General features: G+C 38.2%; 2 protein-coding genes across 12 annotated transcripts in view; one reads left to right on the top strand and one right to left on the bottom strand.

Annotated features, from left to right (window-relative positions):
• The window catches only part of TASP1 (taspase 1), a 281,144-nt gene extending 263,601 nt beyond the window's left edge, over window positions 1–17,543 (bottom strand). For 10 of the 11 annotated variants that reach the window (XR_199566.3, XR_006606287.1, XR_006606286.1 and 7 more), the window contains exons 1-4: window positions 17,439–17,543; window positions 8,443–8,661; window positions 4,920–4,987; window positions 2,316–2,384 (exon numbers count right to left, since the gene is read on the bottom strand). Coding sequence is in view for 4 of the 11 variants with exons in the window: in XM_004754208.3 (XP_004754265.1) it covers window positions 2,316–2,384; window positions 4,920–4,987; window positions 8,443–8,587 (282 nt within the window). In the remaining 7 variants the exon portion in view is untranslated. Of the gene's footprint in view, window positions 1–2,315; window positions 2,385–4,919; window positions 4,988–8,442; window positions 8,662–17,438 lie in introns of those variants that run through there. The other variant, XM_045078421.1, reaches the window with a different exon arrangement.
• Window positions 16,349–21,236, top strand: LOC101687510. The gene is made up of 3 exons (XM_045078478.1): window positions 16,349–16,400; window positions 16,800–17,494; window positions 20,653–21,236. Exons 1-3 carry the CDS (start codon window positions 16,349–16,351, stop codon window positions 20,734–20,736), a joined length of 831 nt encoding a protein of 276 aa, XP_044934413.1. The 3' UTR covers window positions 20,737–21,236.
• The last annotated feature ends 3,940 nt before the right edge of the window (window positions 21,237–25,176 follow it).

The following is a 25,176-nucleotide window of genomic DNA, read 5'->3' on the forward strand; positions in this document are numbered from 1 at the left end:
TACATTATAAACCAAACTCTCTGGGGCTTTTCAGTAAGCTGAAAGGACTTAAGATTGTTACTTTTAATTTTCTAAGTACAGAAAATATTAGAATCTGATTTACTTGTATCATTCCATTGACCCGAACTATTACAATACTCCAACTGAACTCTTGAAAACCTCACCTTGCTTAAAGGTGGTGAATCAAAGCAACCGAAACTGCAGGGGGCAGTACAAGCATGACTTCCAACATAATTCTTAAGATTTAGGAAAATTCTTCCAGTGACCTTAGCCTTTAAACTACTAAGATACCTCAAAGATTCCACATCAAAATGATTCTTAAAGATAATTAATTGAAATTCTTCTCCAAATTTAACAGTGGGGGTGGGGGAAGAGAAATATACTAAACTCACTCCTGTACTCCCATTATCTGTGTAACACAGCCCAGTCAAAAATAATAAAACAAGTTTGTTTAAAAAAGAACTTCCTATCCACGCTCTTAAAAAACAGAGGTCATCATTCAAAACTATAGAGCTCACTTACTCATGATTAACTTACTATTCCAGAATGTATTTTTAATCACTTTTAAGCATAAACAGGTAAATTCTTTAAAAGTATGATTGATTCATCACTGGAGAAAAATGTAATAAAATATTCAACATGATATAAAGTATGACTTGAGAAAATTAAAGTTATTCTAAGATGAAAAGAAAAGTAAAACTTAATTTAGTCAATTTTGTAGTCACAGTTGCCATTACAGTATTATCTCCCAGCTACTCATTAACCTTCTTTTTCTTTCCATGGATCCACACTGACTCCATCTATGCACCACTGATAATGATAATCTCAGGACATCCTCTTACACGCAAAGGAGAGTGATTTGCAATTAACAATTGAATTAAGTTAGATGAAGCTTTCTCTGTGTTTTGAGTAAAGGTAAGATCCCGTGGTAAGTATATCAATCTTCTTTCTTAGAGCACTTTTCTCCTTTCATCCACAATATATAGTTGACCTTTTCTTGACATTGTAAAAACATTTCATTGATAGTCACCATAAATATTTACCTTATATATATCATTTCCAAAGCACTTCATATTAGTAATAATTACTAACTTCTCAGGGCTTGTCATATGTTAAACTCAATCTTTAGAACTCTATGAAATAGGAATTACCCCCATATAATAGATGGAAAAACTGACTCAAGGAGAATCTGTGAGGTGCCCCAGGCTAAGGGCTGGTAGAGCTGGTATAATATGAATCAGTCACAAACAGGAAGGGACTACATATCCCAAGTCAGATGTCTCAGGAACCAAACTACAAAAGAACTTGTACCCATCTTAGATGTTCACCTTCCTCGGCTATAGTTGGACCCAGCTGAAGGCATTAACAGGAGAGATTAAAATCTACAAAGCATGATCAAAAGTGTAGCTCCACAACTAAGCAGGGGAATATACAGAAAACATGGCCAGGATGTCTCATAAACTCCTGAGCAATTTCCAAAGAAATTTCCAAAGAAAAGAAAGGCCTGGCATGACTGGGTAGGTGCTCTGATATGAGAACCTAAACAAAAGGGCCACAATCCAGTCAACTTGGAAAGACCCACTCCATCTACCTCTTATCTCAAACTCATCACTGTTTTATTTTCATATCTTGATTTCCCAAGCAGTCTTCTCAACTAGAAAACTATTTGTTCAGTATAATCCTCTATACAGACTGACACAATCTATCTTCTTTAAGTCTGAGCAACAAAGGCAGTCTTCTGAAGGCCTCAATATCTCCAGGACAAATTTATCCTCAAAGTTCCAGTCCCTCCCTATACAGTATACAAGTACAGTGACCTTGAAAGCCTCCCCACCAAATTTCTCCATGTCTTCAGTTAACCAGAAACCAAGTTAATCACACTGGACAAGACACATTTCATACAGCATGGCTTCAGGATACAAATCTGTTAGGTTTATGAGGAAACTTCCCCTTCTATTTTAGACACTTATAAACAGCTGTAATTTTTTTGTTTCCTGGACAAGAAAACGTGTAATACTTTTGGGGAAGGGGAATTAACTTCAGGAATCTTCCTACTGAACATAACAAGAAAATTTAAGTATCTAAACACCAATCACTTTGGTATTCATGAAGCTCACAAAAAAGAAGGATGGGGAGATGTCCCCAGTGAAAACAAAACCTAACCCTCTGTCACAGGTTTCTTCATAACTTTATTAATACAGTTGGGAAACACTAGTCATATAATTGATGGTTAACTAACTCAACATTTTCATGTCACTGAAGCATAATGAACATAAACTGACAAATATTTTAAATAAAACACAGAAGAGAAATACCTCAAGTTCCACCAGAGCCGCAGTCACTGCATCTGTCGCAAGAGCACCAGCCTGTAGCTTTTCAATTGCCTATGAAACCAAGGGGGGAGATTATTCATTGTAAAACCACAACTCCCCAAACACCAGAAACTATCCAAAACCTTAAAGAAATGTAGCAGACATTTAGAGTTAATAAAAATTGGTCACTAGTTCCATTCCATACTTCAAGACATAACCTATTTAGATTTACAACAAGCACGGGCTTTTTTCAAGATACTTCATGATACAGTTCACTTATCACTCAAATTAAGACAATGAATAAAAATTTAGCCACTAAACGCAAAGTGCAGGCGATTTAGTAAATGAATGGGCCTCATTTATCACATGGCAATTCAAAAACAGCCACAGACATTATGTCAATTTAGTTTGGTTTAAATATCCTGATAATTCAAAGGAGGATGCTTGTTGTGGTAAGCACCAGCGGCTGTATGTAAGTGATGAATCACTAAATTCTACACCTGAAACTAATACTGCACTGTATGTTAACTGGAATTTAAATAACTATTTGGAAAAAGAAAAAATAAATATTCTCATAATTCATATTTTATATACATAATTGAATATCAGACTAAGCTAATAACATCTCCTACTGCTACTACACTCCACACCCCTAACTATAAAAAACAATGACTCTCAGTCACAGAAATACTTCAGAATCTTTAGATGGACACATACATGTGACAAAATGTTTTTGGTCCTACAAGTGGTTCCCACTTATCCCATTTCATTTACACCCAGTCAACTGCGGTCCAGAAGGAAATGATCCTCTTTCTGACATAATATCAGGTTAAGAGTAGCCTAGCACTATGCCCCAATGCCTAAGTCATTCACTCACTTCATCCCATCATGGAGGCATTTTATCATCTCACATCATCCCTAGAAGAAGAGGTGAGTACTGTATAGTTAGATATTTTCACAGAGAAAGAGACCACATTCACACAACCTTTATACACACACAGTGTAACTGTTCTATTTTATTATTACTGTTTTTAATCTCTTACTGTGCCTAATTTATAAAGTAGACTTTATCAAAGGTATGTATATATAGGAAAAGTACATATAGGGTTCAGTACATATGCAGTTTCAGGCATTCACTGGGGATCTTGAAACATATCCTCCTTGGATAAGGGAAGATTACTGTATAATATATTGAGATTAAAAAAATCATGTTCTTTTGTAATATAAACTATAGAGAGTAAAGGCCCACAAAATCACCTTACTTCTAGAGTATAAAGGAAAGAGAAAGAAGGAAAACTGATCTCTAAATGAATGACTAAAGCTCCAATTTAGTCAACAGAGAAAATGCTCAAAAGCTAAGAGTTATATTTCTCATTAAACTTTTAAGAAGTTCATTCACTGTGTAAATTGAGGAGGCTGAGTATTCATTCCAAATGTATTAGGATTCTAAGACTATAGTTATATAAAACTTACTTTTTTCAGATGATGTAAACATCTTAAACTTTGAAAATTAAGATTAAAAAATATGAAATAGTTTAGAGAACTTTTAGCTTTATTGTAAATTTCAAAAAAACAATAAAATCCCCATAACAAAATATTCTTATTTATTTATGTGATTTCACTCGTAAGAAAAAGCTTGGATCTCTAATAAAGCATAATCTTTCTTTCAAATAGTATTTAATTATAAATGATGAGCTGGAAGAGACCCGTATTTACTTGATATACTAGCCACTAAAGTTATATTTGCATAAAAAGTAATGGAAGCTTTGCCAATAAGAGTATATAGTCAAGATCAAAATAAAAACAAACAATATTTCTTCTGAATCCATTCCTGCCTCCAGATTTAAGTCAACAATTTAGCAAAACCTCAAAGCCAAAGAGAAAAAAAGCACAACTGAGACCAAGAGCAAAGCTAAACTCAGGAATGACAATGAATTTGCTACGATACAAACTACATAATGAAAAACAGAAGGAAAAAGCACAGGATAATCTCCCTAAGAAAAGCATCCATTTTAATTCTTTATTATTTATTTTCTTCTCTTCACAGAAAGACACATCAGCTGTCTTTGAACTGTTTTCCCTACTCCTTCAATGGAGCTCAATGCCTTTGCAAAGATTAAAAGATATATAATTACATGCCCACAATTCCAGAAATACAGACTTTAAGCAGGGAAATGAAGGGAGAGGTCTAAGTATCATTTGGAGAATAAAAAACACAAAACAAAATAAAAAAGACACCCCACAAATATGAGCAAAATAAGCTCATGGTCAAAACTAAAGACCATCTTAGAAGTCAAACCTTAACATTTTGAATTTCAAGGTAAAGCTGTTTGTTGGTAGGGGCGCCTGGGTGGCTCAGTGGGTTATGCCTCTGCCTTCGGTTCAGGTCATGATCTCAGGGTCCTGAGATGGAACCCCACATTGGATTCTCTGCTCAACAGGGAGTCTACTTCTCCCTCTCTCTGCCTGCCTCTCTGCCTACTTGTGATCTCTCTCTCTCTGCCAAATAAATAAATAAAATCTTTTTTTAAAAAAAAAAAAAAAAAAAAAAAAGGCTGCTTGCTGGCCAAAACTAAAATGTTTCCATCAGACACACTCTGTTCATACCTTCTGACAAGCTCGTTTGCATACATGTTTATATTCCTTGGCTTTGGATTCAGAATGATAACCTGCACCTGCAGTAGGGAAAAAAACAACCAGTTGTTAGTTATCATCAAAATATTAGAGATTTTACTTATATAAACAGTTCATACAAACTGATGCTCTCCTGGTGAAATAAAGCTATTGTCCTACATGTACGGAGTTTTCAAACTCTAATAGATTCCTTCTGCACATAAGCCTTTTTTATGCCATGTCTTACCTCCTTTTTCAAAGGTTATTTTCCTGCCAGAGATACTAGAAATAGCTCGTATTCCCAAACAGCCTCCACCAAGACCATCTTTCAAAAACCTTTCTCCAAAGCCAGGAGATTTTTTGGTCTGGGGTTGATAACCTAGGAGGTGTCAGGGACAGAGTTCCTTCAAGTTCCTTTCTATTGACCTTTAGAAAGTGCCTGCCATTTGGCAAAGTACTGTTCAGAATTCTGAATTCTTAAGAGTAACTTCAAAAAACTAGGTAGTGTCTAAATAACATTTGAGGTTGAGGAGTATTACATCCCACCTCTCCACAACTACCAAATACCACCATTCCCATGCACACTTTTTATGTCCTCTCACTGTGGGAATATAGCCCACCCTGTCTCTGAAACCTCGGTGAGAGCATATTTCAATCAGCCTATTAGAAATCCCAGTAGTCCCCATCTCTTAAACACCCAACAACTGCCTCAAGAGACTCGCTCTGAAATTTGTTTCCCTAAGAGTTTTAATACTTGCTTACTTAGAGATTTGAGAATAATCTAAATAAGAAAGAAACCAAGAGCCCTTAAAGGGCCCTTAAATTTTCTTGATGGTTAGGCTTCTAAACAAAGTTCTTTAACAGAGCTCTGAATGTCCCCCCTCACCTAAACACCAAGGTCCCACAGGGGTCCAACAGAAGGAAGGTTAAGAACTGTGTTTCTAAGCCTCAAGGTTCCTCAAGTGGGTCTACAGACTCAGACATAAACTTACCCCACCTTTCCTCAGACCAAAGAAAGAAATGGCTCGTGAATATATCAGTCAGGGACCCAGGAGGACAGAAAAAATGCCAAACCAACAGGAACCCCTTATTCTAATCCTATTTCTCAGGAGAACTCTGAAACCTCAGAGAGCCTGCACCAATATTTAACAGGCCTCTCTTCATGGTCTTCTAACATGTCTGTCATCTTAGATCTGGGGGCCCCAATCTTTCAGCAATATATCCCAAATCATGGAACACTACTACTAAGTAGGTAACTTTAGAGGATGGTTGACAGTTTTAATAGGATTTAACATACAAATGCTTCGTTTTGAATAAGGGAAAAGTCTCAGCACGGCTACAGTACATCTTTCATATCTGGTTAGCACTTTGTAGTTTCTCTATCTAACAAAGGGAAGATAGCCTCAGGATCTAAGCCACTGACATATGACAGGATTCAGCTAAAATTTAATCACACTGTTTTGCTTGCACTATTTTAAAGTTATTTTCTCCTCATGCAAGTGACACTGACATTTCATTTAAGTAAAGACAAGTTTCATCTTTCAAGTTTTAAGTTAAGTTTTCAGCTTTTAAATATGAGGTAAACAGTATAAGTAGTATATAGATCTAGGAAAAGTCAAGAAATCTTAAAATCAAATGACTGACATTTGGGCAAGTCTCCCCTAGTTTAAGAAAAAAAACATTAAAATCTCTACAGTGGATGAGGAACTGAAATTTTGTACCTTAAATGTGTAAGACATATTTCTGCATAATCAGTCTATCTGCCCTTCTGTTAACTTAGGAGAGGGTGATCTTAATCCAGGTATTTTCCTGCCATAACCCAGATTTCCGCCTATTACTGCTGGCCCCCAGCACCAACTTCATCTAGGAGCCATTCCCACTTAGTGAGTGTCTGAAAGAAGAGGGATACCACCATGATAGTCATAGAAAGCAATGCTTTCCAACTAATCAAAAGTTCTATGTTGCTGCATGTTACAAATGTCAAACCTTTCTTGTACATTTGTCACATACTCATTCTGAATGAAATAACTCACTGGGTACCATTAAAGATGCACCAACATGCTGTAGTAGAAGGCAGGGTTCTGCTTCCAAGTCTACTTCTAACTGGGTTATTTCTAAAATGTACTTCATTTCTTTGTAAAATCTTTTGAAAGAAAAGCAAATTGAACCTGGGTTTTCTGATTCTCCTGGAATAGGTACAGTAAGACTTCCAAAGTCATCTAGTCCATATACAGCCAAAGCTTAATGACCAGGCATGACACCAGTTTGACAAGAAGACACAATTCTACTCCTTACCCCATATCAAAGTTAATCTTGATTCCACCCTGCCTGACTATCTGAGAAAAGTTAAAAGGAGATCTAGCCATTCCCTCTCTCTTCACAGAAGTCATGAATTGTAAGTAAATGCAAGCAAAAAAAAAAAAAAGACTTAAGGGAAAAAAAAAAGTCTGCTGGGCAGACCTGAGCAGAGATGCACTACTCTGAAACCCAAACCACCCCCCCCTTTTTTTTAAAGATTATTGTTTATTTATTTGACAGAGAGAGAGATCACAAGTAGGCAGAGAGGCAGGCAGAGAGAGAAGGAGAAGCAGGCTCCCTGTTGAGCAGAGAGCCTGATGCGGGGCTCGATCCCAGGAGCCTGAGATCATGACCTGAGCCAAAGGCAGAGGCTTAACCACTGAGCCACCAAGGTGCCCCTGAAACCCAAGTCTTCAAATGATTGGGGACCCAGGGGTTGAAGTTCACTGCATCTGTCCTCCAGGTCCTCTGTATTGTCAAAAGTGCTACACTGGGACTTTAAGGCCCACTTACAGGTCTCAACCTGGCCCTAGCACAACCTAGCCGTGTGGCTGAAGCTACTTAATCTCTCTTCCTCACTTATAACATGAAAAAGGCAAATTAGCTCTATGACTACGTTACTATTATACTCTAAAATGGCTATAGTTGGGGTGCCTGGGTGGCTCTGTCAATTAAGTATCCAACTCTTGATTTCAGATGTGGTCATGACTTGGGGATCATGGGATAGAGCCCTGCACTGGGCTCCTGCTCAGCATGGAGTCTGCTTGAGATACTGTCTCCCCCCCTCACCTCCTCTTCTGCTCTTCCCCCACACAAGTGCTCTCTCTCTCTTAAATGAATAAATAAAATCTTTTTTAAGTAAATAGCCATAGTCAAATATGCAGTCAATAAAATTTTTCAGCAGCATCATTTTTAAAACACAAACCAGAGTTTAAGAAATTACTTTGCCTGATTTTAATACTACCTAATTATATCTATTATATGGGGTAAAAGTAAATAATGGGGTAGAGAAGTGAAGAAAACATAGGAAGAGCTATAATTATAAGATCTTTCAAGCAGGAAGCAGGAGAGACCTATATTGCAGTCAATCCCTTTGGTTCCAACTCCTCTCTGGCAGTTTGCCTCCTACATATATGAAATTCAGTTCAGTATACTTCAAGATAAGGGGCGAAAAAATCAACTTTATTTTCATCTTCCAACTCGCCCACTTAGAGCTTACCTGCATGTACCAACACAAAGCCCCCTCGCTTCTCCTTATGGGACTGCTTTGTTTCCAACTCTTTGACTGTTATTTTAACAGTCGAAATCTGAGATGATCTGGAAGGCACCCCTTCTCCAGAACTCATCCCCTTCTCCATGGTCATTCTCTGAGATTACCATCTTCTATTGGGAAAAGTACATACTTCCATCCAAAAGTAATTGCAGGAGAGGAATTACCCTAAAGAAAAACAGGCAAAGATGGTATACATTTCTTTCACTAACATACACATAAATTATACAAATTTGTATAAAGATAACATTCCAAAAACCTAATTTTAAAGTTACTTAACTGGGTAATACAAAGAATATGAAAAAGGTTAGGATTTAAATCTGCCCACAAACAATACTTACTTAAAATCATATAAACAAAAGAACTGTTGTAAAAAGACTTCATATGCAGTCCAGAGGAATTTTATCTTTCATTTTATTTAAACTGAAGAAAACCTCAAAATAACTTAAATATCACTTTCTACTTCCTTCGATCCAAATGTTAATAATCTCTGGGACATTCTAGAGTCACTAGTGATGCTGATTAACACCACCAAGGCTCGATATAAAGTCTATATTACAGCTAACTTTTTCTTCCCCAGCTTTACTATGATATAACATATAAAACTGTATAATTTTAAGGTGTACAAAACAATTTGACACACACACATACTGTGAAATGATTACCACAATAAGACACCTAGTTTCGGGGCACCTGGGTGGCTCAGTGGGTTAAAGCCTGTCTTCAGTTCAGGTCATGATCTCAGGGTCCTGGGATCGAGCCCCGCATCAGGCTCTCTGCTCGGCAGGGAGCCTGCTTCTTCCCTCTCTCTCTGCCTGCCTCTCTGCCTACTTGTGATCTCTATCAAATAAATAAATAAAATATTTAAAAAAAAAAAGACACCTAATTTCACACTGTTAGATAAACTCTATACCCTATTCTAAACTGAGAAGTAGGGAGGGGTGTAAGTCTTTCTTTGCCAATATAAAACATAAATAGTAGCATAAAAAGTGACTTAGTTGCCTAATCCCAAAAAATTGTGTTACTCAAAGTGTGGTCTGCAGATCAGGGTTTGCTACCAGTTTGTAAGAGACTTATTTTATTCATATAATAATTGGTTTATATGCACATTTTCAACAATGTGTACACTTTTTATATTTTTACCTTCTTGTTTATATTTTTGAAGCAATATTATCCATTAAATATAATAAAATTGAGCTTTTATTTTTATTCTTTTCTATTTAAATTCAATTAATTAACATATATTATTTGTTTCAGGGGTACAGGTCTGTGACTCATCAGTCTTACACAATACCCAGTGCTCATTACAATACAAACCCTTCCCAGTGTCCATCATCCCTTTACCCCATCCCACACCCCCACACCGCTCCAGCAACACTCAGTTTGTTTCCTAAGATTAAGAGTCTCTTATGGTTTGTCTCCCTCTCTCGATTTCTCGTTTCATTTTTTCCTCTTTTCCCTTATGATCCTCTGCCTTGCTTCTTAAATTCCACATATCAGGGAGATCATATAATAATTTTCTTTGACTCACTTATTTTGCTTAGCATAATACCCTCTAATTCCATCATCATCATTGCAAATGGTAAGAGTTCAAATTTTGATGGCTGCATAATATTCCATTATTTTTTTATCTTTCATTCATGGTTCTATATTTCAGTTTTGTTTGGGGCTTGGCTTTTTTTTGGTTTTAGTTTTTGTTCTTTTACATTTTGTAAAAAATAGTCAACAATGGACTGAAAAATTTTTTAAAGCTGGTCTTTTACACCAGAGATGGTCTGAGAAGCACTGCAATATGGCATTTCAATTAGAAAGGAAGCAACTTCTACTCTAACATTAGCTTTCATTTAACTCTAAACCCATTAATGGTCTGACTGGCCTAGTAAATAAAGAATTCCAACAAATGACTAAAACAAGGCAACAAAGGGCAAATGGGCAAATCCCAGTTAACAGAAAAATTGTAGAACAGTGTAAACAGATCAAAAGATGCTAAATCTCACTCAAAAGAGAGATACAAAATAAAACTACATCCATTTTTAACTTGGGATGACCAACATCAAAATGGTATCAGGTTTTGAGGTTACTGAGAAACAAGAATTCTCACACAACTGCTAGTGGCATCATAAGATGACAAAACTCAACAAGAGCATTCTGGCAAAATCAATCAAAATTACAAATGCATTCTGAAAGATATGAACCAACAATATGTCTTGATGTAAGTAGTTAAAATAAAAGCAGCCACTGGAAAAAAAAATGACAATATTCTTGATATACAATACAGATTGACTAATCTTACAGATAGTTTTGGTAAGTAAAAAAGGCACACTACAGAAATATATGCAATGCCAAATTTTGAGGGAGGGGAGAAAAAAATAATACAGCTAAGTATACATGCAAAGCACAAATCTGGAAAAATATGCCCCAAAATATAGTATAATAGTGGTCACCCAAAGAAGATTTGAATGATGGATGGACAAAGGTGGAATGGAAATTTTATTGTTCAGAGTTTATACCTTTCAATATTGAAAAATCTGAACATACAACTTTCCCCAAAAAAACACTTTTTTATTCATTTATTTATTTATGGAAACATGAAGTAACTAGCTAAATCCCAAGTTCCAAAATAGAGTAAGCCTATGAGACCTCATCTGAAAACTTCACTAAGAGGGCAAATACCATATGCTGAGGGTTCTCAACATGCATCCCACCTAGGATGGGAATGGACAAAAACATGGCCAACCAACAATACTGGCCCCAAAAGTTTTTGTTTTGTTTTGTTTTTCTGTTTTTGCTTTGTTTTGTTTTTCTGTTTTTGCTTTTGTTTTTCTGGATCTTGAACTTCTGAGGCCATGCAAATTACAGGTAATTCAAATTTTTTTTAAAAATTATAGTATTTGATCTCTAGAGTTCAGACTAAGGAGTAAAAAATAAATCATTATTGTAGATCAACATCAAATATTCCTGGGATTATTTTTTATCACATTTGTATTCATTTCATTATTACAAATCATTATTTGAAATTGATGAAGCATATTTACATCAACATACTGATCTGCAAGAAAAATGCCTAACATTTCAGCTAAGCTTTGAAGTAACATTCAACACACAAAATTTCCAGTGAAAGGAAATGTATAAGCATGTTACAGTTTTTACACAACAGAAAACAACTGTACAGCTCATTTTTTATAATGCCTTTATTTCTGAATATGCTTGAAAATGGACATTTTGCAATTTCCCACTAGTGACGATATTAAAATTCATTTTATTGTTTCTAAAACACTGACAACTTGTCCATCCTCTGCAATAGTCGCAACAAAAAGTTAACAAAAAGTTAGCATATGACCCAGTAATTTCACTCACAGGTATATACCAAAGAGAACAGAAAATACGTCCACAAAAAAATTATACATGGATATTTATGGCAGAATTATTCCTAATAGTCAAAAAGTGTTAAGAACTCAAATGTCCATGAACTGATAATGGTTAAACAAAATGTGGTACATTCATACAATGGAACATTAACCAGCCATAAAAAAATAACTAAGTACTGATACATACTATGGCATGAATGAACCCTGAAAACAGTGAAAGAAGTCAGACATACTACATGTTTCCAATTATGTGAAATGTTCGGAGTACGCAAATCTAAAGAGACAGATGTAGATTAATTGTTGCCTTGGCCTGGGAAGCTAAAGGGGAATTGGAGAGTGGCTGCTAATGTGGGCAGGCTTTCTTTTGGTGGCAATAAAAATATTCTAAAATTGATTGTGGTGATGGTTGCACAATTCTGAATATACTAAATACCACTGAGTTGTACGCTTTAAAAGTGCATAAATTATATAATAAATGAATTCTATCTTAATAAAGCTGTTTGGATTGAGAGGCGGGACAGGTCGGGGCGGGGACGGATAGGGAAGAAAAAAATGAAACAAGATGGGATCCAGAGGGAGACAAACCATAAGAGACTCTTAATCTCACAAAACAAATTGAGGGTTGCTGGGGGGGTGGGGGGTAGTGATAGGGTGGCTGGGTGATGGACATTGGGGAAGGTATGTGCTATTATTGGTGAGTACTGTGAAATGTATAAGCTTGATGATTCACAGACCTGTACCTCTGGAGCAAATAATATATTATATGTTAATAAAAATAATTTAAAAATAAATTAAAAGACCAATAAATAAATAATTAAATAAAGTTGTTTGGGAAAAACAAGTTTCCTGATTCCCATAAACTATATCTTTTCCCATAAATGTATCTTTTCCAAGTTACCAAACCTAATGACCTTTTCTTACTCTGATGCCTGCAACTTTTTTCTTTACATCCCCTGCTTTTCTTGGCAAGCATGCCAATCTACCATCCTAGCTGTTCATGATTCCCCTGACCCTTCCCAAGCTTGTCCTCTTACATGACTCCCTGTTCACAGGTCTATTCTCAAATGTCTCCTTCAGCAATTTCATCCACTGCCAACCTTTCAAAAGAATCCTCTCAGTAAATCAGATATTTCTAACTCTTTATCTTCTGCTTCTTGAGCTCTAGCCACAAGTCTCCTGGATAGCTTAGTTCAACCTGGATCCTCTTCACTCTTAACCTACCCAAAACAGTCTCATTTTTCCACAGAAATCTAGTTATTTCCACATCACGCCTTATTTTTAATAGCACTAATCCTTTTCTAACTTACCTTGACGTCATCCTGGACTGCACCCACTTTCCAAATCTTCTAAATTTCTCCCTCAAGCATTTAACCTCCTTTCCCCTCCTGCCTCCACCTTTGTTCAGTTCACATACCTCTTAGCATAAATGTTACAAAAGCACTTTAACTTCTCTCCCCAAATCCAGACTATCGTAAAACAACCAACTACAAAAGGCTGCCAAAATAAATCTCATAAAGGACAACTCCAATCAAAATGAATGGCATGCCAAAAGACATAAGCAGACAATATACACAAGAGGAAATATACAGGATATCCGATATTAAGGAAAGAATATTCAGATTAGTAGAAATAAAAATGGAATCTTCCTAACTAGCACTGTACTGCCACCATAAACTGAGGTAAGTAACCATTTTGAAAAGGAATTTATCAGGAAGTATCAAAAGCCTTAAAATGTATAACTTTGTATATACTACCTTTCCAGAGATACTCTATGTATAAACTAGTCTATTAAAACATAAGTAACAATACTACCATGGATACCTCCAAGGAGAACTGGGAGACTGAAGGGCAAAATGAAAAGGAAACTTGATTTTCTCCTAATAGCCTTTTGCATTTGATGTTTTTGTTTTGTTTGGGGTTTTTGTTTTGTTTTGTTTTTTAGATTTTATTTATTTGACAGAGAGCGAGAGATCACAAGTAGGCAGAGAGGCAGGCAGAGAGAGAGAGCGGAGAAAGCCGATTCCCTGCGGAGCAGAGAGCCCGATGCGGGGCTCGATCTCAGGACCCTGGGATCATGACCTGAGCTGAAGGCAGAGGCTTTAACCTACTGAGCCACCCAGGTGCCCCTGTTTTGTTTTGGTTTTTTTTTTTTTTTTAACCAGGTACTATCTGCTAAAAATATTTAAATTAGCCATCTCTGAAACTAAGATGAACCCAAATTAACCTGATTATCAAGGTCAGAAGAGAAACTCAGAATAAAACATCAGTTTTGCTCCAGGGACTTTCAAGGCACTGATTTTAAGGTCTAAATCTTGACCCCAGTTCTCTCAAAGACTTTTATTTTCCTACTGCATGTGATGACACTTTTTTGTTCTTTATACCATTTAAAAAACTATGACATGTCCTGTTTGCCCCAGTGTTGAATTTTTCCCTCTAGATTTACTTAGTCTTTCAGAAGCAGTAGAAGAATAAGTCAGGGAATCCAACCATCTTACAGCAAAAGGCTTTTATAGAAATCCAGCCCTTAAGCTATAGCAACTGATTAATAAAGAAGCATTCTGCTGCTCTTAAGATCTTGACATTGAAGGTTTAATGCCTCATTCAATGAGCTCCAAAACACACTCATTTCATCTTTGACCCAGTAATTTCACTTCTGAGAACACTTTCTACCAAAATAACTTCAAAAACAGAAAAGGCTTTATGCCCGTTATGCTATGTTTAACACAGGATAATTTAAAAAAACAAAAATCTGGAAGTGACCCAAATGTCCAACATAGAGAAATGGTTAAAAAAATGATAACCTATATTATTTATGGTCAACTGGTTTTCAACAAGGGTGCCAAGACCATTAAATAAGGAAAGGATGGGGCGCCAGGGTGGCTCCATCAGTTAAGCATCCGACTCTTGATTTTGGCTCAGGTTAAGATCTCAGAGTCATAAGATGGAAATGCACGTTGGGATCTGTGCTGGGTATGGAGCCTGTTTAAGATCCTCTCTCTCCCTTTCCCTTTGCCCCCTTTAAAAAAATTTAAATAGGGAAAGGATAGTCTTTTCAAAAAATGGTGCTGGAAAAACCAGATAGGCACATACAAGGAATGAACCTGGATTCCTACCTATGCTACCTACCTATTCCTTGATCCACACAGACCAAGAATTAAATGCAAGAACTAAAACTGTAAAATTCTTAGGAGAAGACACAGTAGTAAATCTTCAAAATCTTGAATTTGGCAATGGTTTTAGACATGATACCAAAAGCACAACCAACCAAAGAAAATATAGATAAATTAGAATTCACCAAAAGTTTAAATGTTTGGGGCACCTGGATGGCTCAGTCATCAAGCACCTGCCTTTGGCTCAGGTCATGATCCCAGGACTGCACTGGACACTCTGCTCAGCAGGAAGCCTGCTTCTCCCTCCCCACTCCCTCTGCTTGTGTCCCTCTCTCACTCTCTGTCAAATAAATAAATAAAATCTTTAAAAAAAAAAAACTCTTCTATTAAAAAAAAGAATTCATACAACTTCAAAATTTTTTAAAATTCAATATGAGGGCGCCTGGGTGGCTCAGTGGTTAAGCCGCTGCCTTCGGCTCAGGTCATGATCTCAGGGTCCTGGGATCGAGTCCCGCATCGGGTTCTCTGCTCATCAGGGAGCCTGCTTCCTCCTCTCTCTCTGCCTGCCTCTCTGCCTACTTGTGATTTCTCTCTGTCAAATAAATAAATAAAATCTTTAAAAAATAAATAAATAAAATAAAATAAAATTCAATATGAAAATGAGCATAGGAATTGGACAGACATTTCTCCAAAGATACACAAAGGGCTGATAAGCATAGGAAAAGATGTTCAACATTACCATCCTTCAGGGAAATGGAAATCAAAGCCACAGTGAGGTACCAACATCATAGGTATACCTCAAAAACAAATATTAAGTTTTAACAAGGATATGGAGAAATCAGAACTCCCATATCCTGCTGGTGCAGACCACTTTCAAAAACATTGGGCAGTTCCTCAAAAAGCTAAACAGAGTTACCATATGACCCAGCAATTCCACTCCTAGATCTATATCTAAGAGAAATATAAACATATATCCACACAAAAACCTGTACATGGATCTTTACAGAATTATTCACAATAGTCAAAAAGAGGAAGCAACTCAACTGTCCATTAACTAGTGATGGATAAACAAAATGTGATGTGTGTGTGTGTGTGTGTGTGTGTGTGTGTGATGGAATATTATTCAGCCATAAAAAGGAATGGAATATTGCTACAAAACACAACATGGATGAACCTTAAAAACATTATGCTAAGTAAAAAAAGGCAGATACAAAAGGCCACATGTTCTATAATTCCATTTACCAGAAATGTTCCGAATAGGAAAATCTACAGACACAGAAGTAGATCAGTGGCTGCTAGGGACTGGAGGAGGAAGGAGAGGGGAGAGTTTAATTAGTGGTTGCCAGGGACTGGGGAAGCCAACGGGAAGTTACTGTAATGGGTAGAGTTCCTTTTGGAGATGATGAAAATGTTCTGGGATTAGATAGTGGTAATAGGTGCACAACTTTATGAATATAGTAAAAACTAAAATTTACAATTTAAAAGGGTGGGTTTATGGTATGTGAATTTTATGTTAATAAGAAAAGATCGATCTAGGCAATGGATGCAATGTACAACAATTATAGTTTCTAGTTATAATCATATCTAAGACACGCTATGATCATAAACAGGTTAAAAATGCAATAAAAAATAGAAAGGGATCAAAATGCTGGGTTGGTGAAACTGTAGGTGATCTCTTTTTAATTATTCCTGCATTTTCCACATGTTCATTAATAAGCACGTACTGCTTTTACAAATGGGGGGGGGGGGTATTTAAACAAACCAAAAAGGAAATTATTAAACTCCCAAGTGTATGAAAATTCCTTAGCTTAGTGTTCAACGATCTCAGTCACATGGTCCCGAAAATACCTTTCATTTCCCCTCCCCTACAGGGGCGAGTCAAGTTACTCCCTCCTTCCGGAAACACGATGCCCTCTATTTCCAGGGCACCTCCAGCTCCCGTTTTCCACCCTCCTCTCCAGCTGCTCCTTCTCCATCTTCTCGGTCCTTGCCTCCTCCGCCTCCGGACCAGTAAATGCTAATGTCCTGAGAGACTCTAACCAGGCCGCTAGAACACCGCGGGGCTGCTCTCGCCCCAACCCGCCACGCAGGACTAGGGCGCACACGCTCGGGTCTCTGCGAGCCTCTGCCTCGGAGAACCCCGCAGCCCGCGAGTGCAAAGTCAGTGAAGGACAGCGAGGACTGCCCGCACACAGACAGTCCCTTCCCCGGAGAAGGAAGAAGACTGCCAGGCTAGAGCCAAGGCTGAGGAGGAGACCGGCACGGGCGGCACGGGCGCCACGCGCGACCGAGGGGTCGAGGGACGTCCCGGATCCGCTCCTTCAACACCGCCCCAGGCAGTGGGCATTCTGTGCGCCGCCCCCTCCCGGCCCCGAAGAGGATGTCCCAGCGAGCGCGCGGGCCTGGACAGAAGCAGCGCCGCAGCCGCGGCAGCGGCGCGGACAGCGTGAGAAAGAGAGACACTCACCAGCGTCAGCCCCGAGCCCTCACAGCACCGGAAGTAGTCACCCGCCCGTTGCCAGGGTGAGGAAGCGGGACTGACATCAAGCTTTCCCATTGGGTATGCGCGTAGCACGTGGCCGGAAGCAAACGCCCACGCGGGGCTCAGACTCTGCCCACTGCTTCCGAACGTTGCACCTGGCGGTTGAAGTTCCACGCAGACTTCACCTGGAGCCTCATTCGGGGCTGCGCAGGCGCCGCTGCCAGTCTCGTTTAACCCAGACTCTTAAATGAGCCAGTCCCGGGTTTCGACCCAAATGGTGGGCAGACCAGCGATGTGATAGGAAATGAAGTTAAAGTAGCCATGATTTATTGAAATGTCAATTCAGAGCTTAAATTTTTTCAGTCCTTGCAGCCTCCCTGTTACAGTAGGGAAAACTGGAGTTATGCCAGGATTCTATGTGGGAGGTGGGGACCCTCCCTGCCCTGGGGAGAATCAAAGTGTGGGGGGCCTTTCTTTTACCGTCTCGCTTCTAAGAGCAAGACCAGTAACAATGTAATCCATTTAATGTTTCCGGGTAACTATGAACATGAGTCCTTTAACAAATAACCACCTTTAAACCTGCTTTAGAAAGCAGAGATTGAAAATAGTAGCTCTAAGTATGGTCCCCAGATGAGAAGCTTAACGTGACCTGGGCCCTTACTAGAGGTACAATTTATGAAAAAACGTTCCAAGTCGGGGGGAGGGGGGGCGCGATTATTTTAATTGCAGATAAAAATAGCAATCCTCTTCTGATTATATAAGATTTTAGGACTGGTACTATATCGTGTTGGTGAGGATTGAGAAAACAATCATTCTTGTTCATTGCTGGTGCAATAAAGACTTTCACAAATTTGGGGGTGACAGTTTGATAGTCATCTACTGCAATTTTAAATGTGCTTACCCTTTGACCCAGAATATCTACTTTAAAGAGTCTACCTACAATATTCCCATTTGTGCACCAAGATATATACATCTATTCATACAAAAAGTATTTATCAAATAATTTCTACAAGCTTGGCACTGCTCAAGGAGATTTATTGAAGCACAGTTCAAGTAGGAGAAAAGAATAAAAATGGGTGTGTGAATTTCTATCAATATGGACCAGTTAATTCAGTTATAAAAATGCAAACTATATGAAGATGCAACCATTTTTTAAGTACTAAGCTGAAAAGCTATCAAAGACATGATTTAAAAACCCAAAATATCTTACATCCCATTTATGTATGCATGTCTATTTATTTTTATGCATTTTACATATACATACATAGACAGTATATGTGGAAAATGGTTAAAAGATTATGTACCAGAATATAAATGAAGCTACTAACAGAAATAAGATTGGATTAAGATAGGGGTGAAATCGTTTTTATTTTATTTATATCAATAACTACAGAACACTTAAAAATGCTGGATAAAATATAGCAAATATTGTTGTACTCAGCTAAAAGAGACCAAAACACAGAGACCAAAAAAAAAAAAAAAAAAAAAAAAAAATGGAGAATCCAGAGTAGGGTGCCAGTGCTGAAGGCTCATCTCTACTGAGAGCACTTACATAGAGCAGGAGGCTAAGGTGTGGGTTTTTAAGCCCATAAGGTAACAAACAGAAATACACACACACACACCCTTAGTAAGAACAGAAACAGGAGAAAGTGAACATTGATCTCATAGGCTTCTGGTTTTGAAGTCATCAGATAAAGAATATAAAGTAAATAGTTCTTAAATGTTTGTAAAAAAAAAAATAAGTGAGGGAATAGAAAACCAAGCAAAGATTAAGAAAATACTCTCCCCAAAAAATCTGACAGAATTGAAAGTTAAATAAATAAAAGATCTAGAAATACAAAATTGTTTATTAAAAAAAGAATCCAGGGACACCTGGGTGGCTCAGTTGGTTAAGCAGCTGCCTTCGGCTCAGGTCGTGATCCCAGCGTCCTGGGATCGAGTCCCACATCGGGCTCCTTGCCCCGCAGGGAGCCTGCCTCTCCCTCTGACTCTGCCTGCCACTCTGCCTGTGCTCTCTCTCTCTGACAAATAAATAAATAAAATCTTTAAAAAAATAAAAAATAAAAAAAGAATCCACAGTAGATGGGCTGAACATTACCTAGACATAATCTGAGAAAAAATTAAGCAAATTGGAAAGTAGATATAAAGAAATTACCCAGGATGAGGATCAGAGAGACAAAGATATGGAAAGTATGGATGAGAATGTAATAGATGTAGAAGATAGACTAGTAGGGCTAGAATGTCTAATATACATAACATTAGAATTCCAAGAACATAAAAAAACAAACAAGGAAGAGGCAGTATCTTAAGAGATAATAAATATGAATTATCCAGATTGATGAAAAACAGAAACTCTCAGATTCAGGAAACTCATGAGTCTCAAGGGGGATAAATAAAAGAAATCCAAACCTAGACACATTATGCTGAAATTTCAGAAGATCAAAGACAAAAATATCTTAAAAGCAACCAGGGACAAAATACCTACAAAGAAATGAGTAGACTAGAAAGAGATGCTGCAGTTTAACAATTGAAAATAGAAGATGAAAATAGTATTTTTGAATTACTGAAAAATGTCCAAAATACTGAAGAAATGTCAACCTAGAATTGTTTACCCAGCTAAACAAGAATTCAGGAATGAGAATGTAATGAGGATATTTTCAGATAAGCCCAAACTGAGTAAATTTACCATAAACCAAATTATTTATAAAGGATACAATGCTAGGGGAAGAAGAGAATACCAGAAGAATTATTCAAGAAGAAATAGAAGTTGACTTTAGGGATCCCAAGTTCTGAGCCTAAGAATCTCATGAGAGGTTTACAGAGTTGTCTTTATTTCCACAGACTTAGTCTCTAATCCTCTGATATCTATGTTATTTACTTTTTATGGTGAAAGCATGTGATATATCACCAGTAACCATGTTCTATGTTTGTATAGGTCATCTTACTGTTATTGGTATATGACAGTGCAGCAGATCTTTTTTTCTTCTGAAATGGCTGCAACATAATACTGTCCACCTCACTTGCCCCTTTGAATGTTGAGAATTTGATACTTCTCCCATCTCGAGGCAAGTCTATGTTCCCTACCCTTGAATCTGAGCCAACTTGCGACTATAGCAGAAACCACACCAGGTGACTTCTGAGGAAGTTTGCAAAAGCAGTGCAGTTCTTTGTGATTCTCTCTTGCAATGCTTGCTTTTAGATCCCAGCCACCATGCTCTGCAGAAGCTCAAGCAGCCTCATGGGAAAACCATATGTGGAAGTTGTGACCAATGACTCCAGATAAGGTCCAAGCTGCAGCCAGCACCAACTGCCAGACAAGTAATTGAATGGGCCTTCAGAAGATTCCAGTCCTCAGCCATGGATTAACTTTCAACATTTATGTCTTCCCAGCTTAGCAATCATAAGCAGAAATAAGCCATCTCCACTTACTTGCCCTTTCCAAATCTTGATAATAGTAATATAATAAAATGGCTTTTGCTTTACTTCACTAGGTTTACATACTAGTAGTACTTGATCACAGGCTCCAGCAACAGAGCCAAAGTTCACTGGCTCTTATATTGAGGGTATCATGCCAGGGTCCTGACACTGAAAGTCTAAGAAAAGTTAGCAGTAGCTAGGAGGATAACCTCATGGGTCTGGACGACTCAACTGCCTCCAGTTTGCCCACCTTATCCTCACTAATTTGTCCTCTTTCTTCTCTGTCTTTAGCACTCTCCCACCATAGGTGACCTGGGTTTTTTCTTCTTCTCCTTCTCCTTCTCCTTCTCCTTCTCCTTCTCCTTCTCCTCCTCCTCCTCCTCCTCTTCCTCCTCCTCCTCCTCCTCCTCCTCCTTCTTCTTCTTCTTCTTCTTCTTCTTCTTCTTCTTCTTCTTCATTTTTCTTCCAGTAACTTCTAGGGGTAAAAGGGAAAGCTTATTACATAGTAATAGTAAGAGTAAGCATTTATTACATGACAGCAGTAATTGGAACATGTGTTGTTACCTGGAAGTGGATAAGCACCATAACAAAACATAACAAAAGAACATTACAAGAGTAAAACATGCAGCATTGACTTTGAGACTCTGTGAAGCTGGAAGGGTAGGAGGGGATCCTAAAGGAGAATGTCAGAAATCCAAGAGGCCTTGAGGAGGGTGCACCAAGGGCACAAAGGAAACTGAGGAAGATGTTGTTGAAAGTCAGAGAAAAGGATCCCTTGTTACATAGGACCAAAAAGTTCAACCCTGGCTTTGAGGACAGATACAACCATCCCCAGGGTGCCCTGCCTGAATTCCTGACTCATAGACTCTATAAGCATAATAAAACGGTGGGTTTTTTTTTTTTTATGTCATTGAATGTGGAGTGGTTTTTTATACAGCGATATTAAATGGAATGGGCAGAAATAGAAGAAAAGATGTTTGGTTTTTTCAAATGCATAGAGAAGTCACTATGTTGTACATCTGAAACTAATGTAATATTGTGTGTCAACTATACTCAAATAAAAAATTATAAATAAGTAAATTAATTAATGAATTAATTAATTTAATTTCATGAAAAAATGCACAGATAGGCTCCCTTCCATTTCTTGGACAACGTTGTTACCTGCTCTGTTCCCAGAATTTAACTACAAGTGAAAATCACTCCCAGTCCTGCTCTGCACACCTTTATCTTGGGAGTCTGGCTCAAGCATTGCTCTTGCCATCCCCTAGCAGTTTAAGTGGCAGTAACAAAATTCCATCTAACCTGTCTTCAGAGCCAATTTTTCAAATTTCTAACCTGTGTCAGTGCAATTGCTCTCAGGTCTTTTGAAATATTAAGGATGACAGTTATCTAGCTAATCAATTCACTGGGTGTTAAATATAAAAGAAAGGCATCTACTACTTAATTTCCTTCAAGAAAAATATCCATCTCCTTATTCCCCCTTTTTTCAAACCCCAACAAAAAATTCAATGAGGAAAAAGATCAGGGGACATGCATGGACCATAGGCTGGGAAAACTGTAATGCACATTGTCCAGGATGCTGAGTGTAACTTTGTCACTCTTTTTAAAATAAAAGGACCAGCCAGGTTTTTTCCCCTCCCTCCAATGTTAATATCTGCATATGCTTGATCATCTACTTCTGTGAATTCAATGCAATTCCAGTAAACATAAAGCAAATTGTTTGCTTGGAATTATTAACTCTTATTATTTGATGTTGTTTAGAACCAATAACATGTCTCCACCTTTATAATCTTTACAAAGAAGAATGTGCCTGATAATATTTGGAAGAGAACTGGGTTATTTAGCTTCTACTGCAATGTTTCTCTTAAGTGAGGAGGACACTGAAGGAAAGTAATTTATACATTAAGTTATAACTTTTTTTTTTACTTACTACAGAAATTTTCAAAGATGTGAAAAAGCAGAGAGGATCATGCCATGGCATCCCATTTTCCAACATGAATTACTCTGTAGTTATCTGGGTTTTTTTCTGGCTGCTCACATTTTGTTAGCAGATGCCTCTGGAGTCCCTACCACATCTCCTTGGCTCTGATTTTAGCTCTAACATGCAGCTCCAACTTGCACTGTCAGCTTCCCTGGCTTTCTGCTATCGGGCCCTAGGCCATTTCTAATGCACAGTAGTTTTCTCAGCCTTAATGCAATGAAATGACTCCAGGCTGTGCCTGGGCATTAACATTCCCCAATGCAGCCTTCCACTATGACCAGTTTAAGCCTTGCACCTTCTGTCCTTCAACCCAATTCTGAAAGTCATTCCTGTAAATTTCGCAGAGTTCTCAGGGTACTGAGCCATGCTAGCCTACAGCAGCAAGCAATGAAGTATGTTCAGTGCTTCCTGCGGCCCTGCGTTATGCTTTGTTCTCACTTGGGCTTCCGACAACCACTTCCCAAAAACCTTCCTGCACCTGAGTTCCTTTCTCAGGATCTGTATTCAGGGAAAACCAAACAAAGACTGGCATCCTTCAACCAGTCATATCTTTTGGTTGTGGCCAAAGTCTAATATCCATTCCTAAGACAATCATCTTGCAGACAGGACAGATATTTTTCAAGATGCTGGCCGATGTGGCTGACTGCTGTAGAGTGGTTAGGAGTGGCGCAATTCTGATTTTCTACAAAAATTAAGAGTAGCATTTCCTTCCAATATCCTTGCTTAGTTAGAGAAGAAAGAAAGAAGGAAGAAGGAAGAAAGTGAGAGGGAGGAAGCTTAAGGAAGAAAATGAATGACCTATATTCCCTCTGACAATTTTTACTACAGAATTAAATTTTGCTTTAGGAGCTGAACACAGATAACTTCAGCCACCCTATCCGAATTCTGAGCTTTACTTACAAATCCAAGACTAGAGCCATTGTAAACCCATGAGAACCCTTAGGATGTGTTAGCAAGTAAATTGGCTGTCAGCACCTGAGACCTGGGAACACACCCAGTCCCCCAGGGAAGCTGGACCCAAGGGTCAGAAGACAGCACTATTGTAGCCTAGTGTCCGTAATGGGAAACAGATGCTTCCAGCTGTCACCTTCCATCAGCCTGCTCACAGACTGTTTTTGGCCTTGGCTCCTTCTGGACCAATCCAGCTGTGTAAACACACTGTGTGTTTACTCTGTGGGAGCAGCCAATGGATCTGCCTTTTTTTTCTGTTAGAAGAGCCTGCCTGTGTTGAATGCAAGGCTTAACTCATTAGAATAACAATTAAACAAAGGTAGGGTTGTTGTTTTTTTTTTTTTTTCTTTTCCTTTTCTTTGTAATTTTTAGCCTCTATTTGCTTTGCTATCAGGATGTCTGGGTGGCCTTAGCTGGTGGTTAGTCTACTGAAAGCTAAGGGGCAAAGGGAATCTGTTTGAAATAAGAATGCTTTAAAGAAAGATGGAGAGGGAGCACCTGGGTGGTTCAGTGGGTTAAGCCGCTGCCTTCGGCTCAGGTCATGATCTCAGGATCCTGGGATCGAGCCCTGCATCGGGCTCTCTGCTCAGCAGGGAGTCTGCTTCCTCCTCTCTCTCTGCCTGCCTCTCTGCCTACTTGTGATCTCTCTCTGTCAAATAAATAAATAAAAACTTTAAAAAAGAAAAAAGAAAGAAAGAAAGATGGAGAGGGAGTATGGGAGGCAGGATGCTTGAGTTCTACAAGTAAGCACATGACTTTGGGAATATCACTTAACTTCTTTGGGTCTCATTTTCCTTAATCTGTGAAATGAAGGGGTTAGACTAGCTTATCTGTACAGAATTTTCCCATTACTAATATTTTAAGTAATTTGTCATTGTTATGGCTTCTTAAACATATTCTTTCATTGAACAAATACTTTCTGAGCATATACCTTGGGTGCCTAGCAGTCTGGACAGCATTTTCAAAATATTAGCATTAGAAGACTTCTCAGAGCCCAGCTATGTAATAGGCACTTTCTTTTCTCTCTCCAAGTTCTCTTCTTTCTTCCCCCTGATAACCGTGTTCCTTGGACTATGGAGACTAATTCGTACTCCCATTTAATGTGTCTTTGCTGGGTCTCCCAGCCAGAGTCTCGAGCAGGTGTGAAACACTTGATCCTGGTGTAGCTAATCACATACAATCCTAGAGCTATAAGTTCAGGCTCATGATTTATTCCTGGCCAATCAAAATTCTTCCTGAAGTCTCATGTCATGGATTTTTAGAGAAATAGAGTCCTCCATTTTTTTTTAAGATTTTATTTATTTATTTGACAGACAGAGATCACAAGTAGGCAGAGAAGCAGGCAGAGAGAGAGGAGGAAGCAGGCTCCCCGCT

This window comes from Mustela putorius, unplaced genomic scaffold, assembly GCF_011764305.1.
Source record: "Mustela putorius furo isolate JIRA1106 unplaced genomic scaffold, ASM1176430v1.1 tig00000253_pilon_pilon_pilon, whole genome shotgun sequence".
Lineage (NCBI taxonomy): Eukaryota > Metazoa > Chordata > Mammalia > Carnivora > Mustelidae > Mustela > Mustela putorius.

Excerpts from the sequence above, each read along its gene's own strand:
- LOC101687510 (XM_045078478.1), top strand. The coding sequence starts at position 16,349 with ATGGGTAGAGTTCCTTTTGGAGATGATGAAAATGTTCTGGGATTAGAT. Across the intron at positions 16,401-16,799 it reads TGTTCTGGGATTAGATAGTG|TCACATGGTCCCGAAAATAC; the intron begins GTAATAGGTGCA and ends CAACGATCTCAG. Across the intron at positions 17,495-20,652 it reads GTCACCCGCCCGTTGCCAGG|ATCCCAGCCACCATGCTCTG; the intron begins GTGAGGAAGCGG and ends GCTTGCTTTTAG.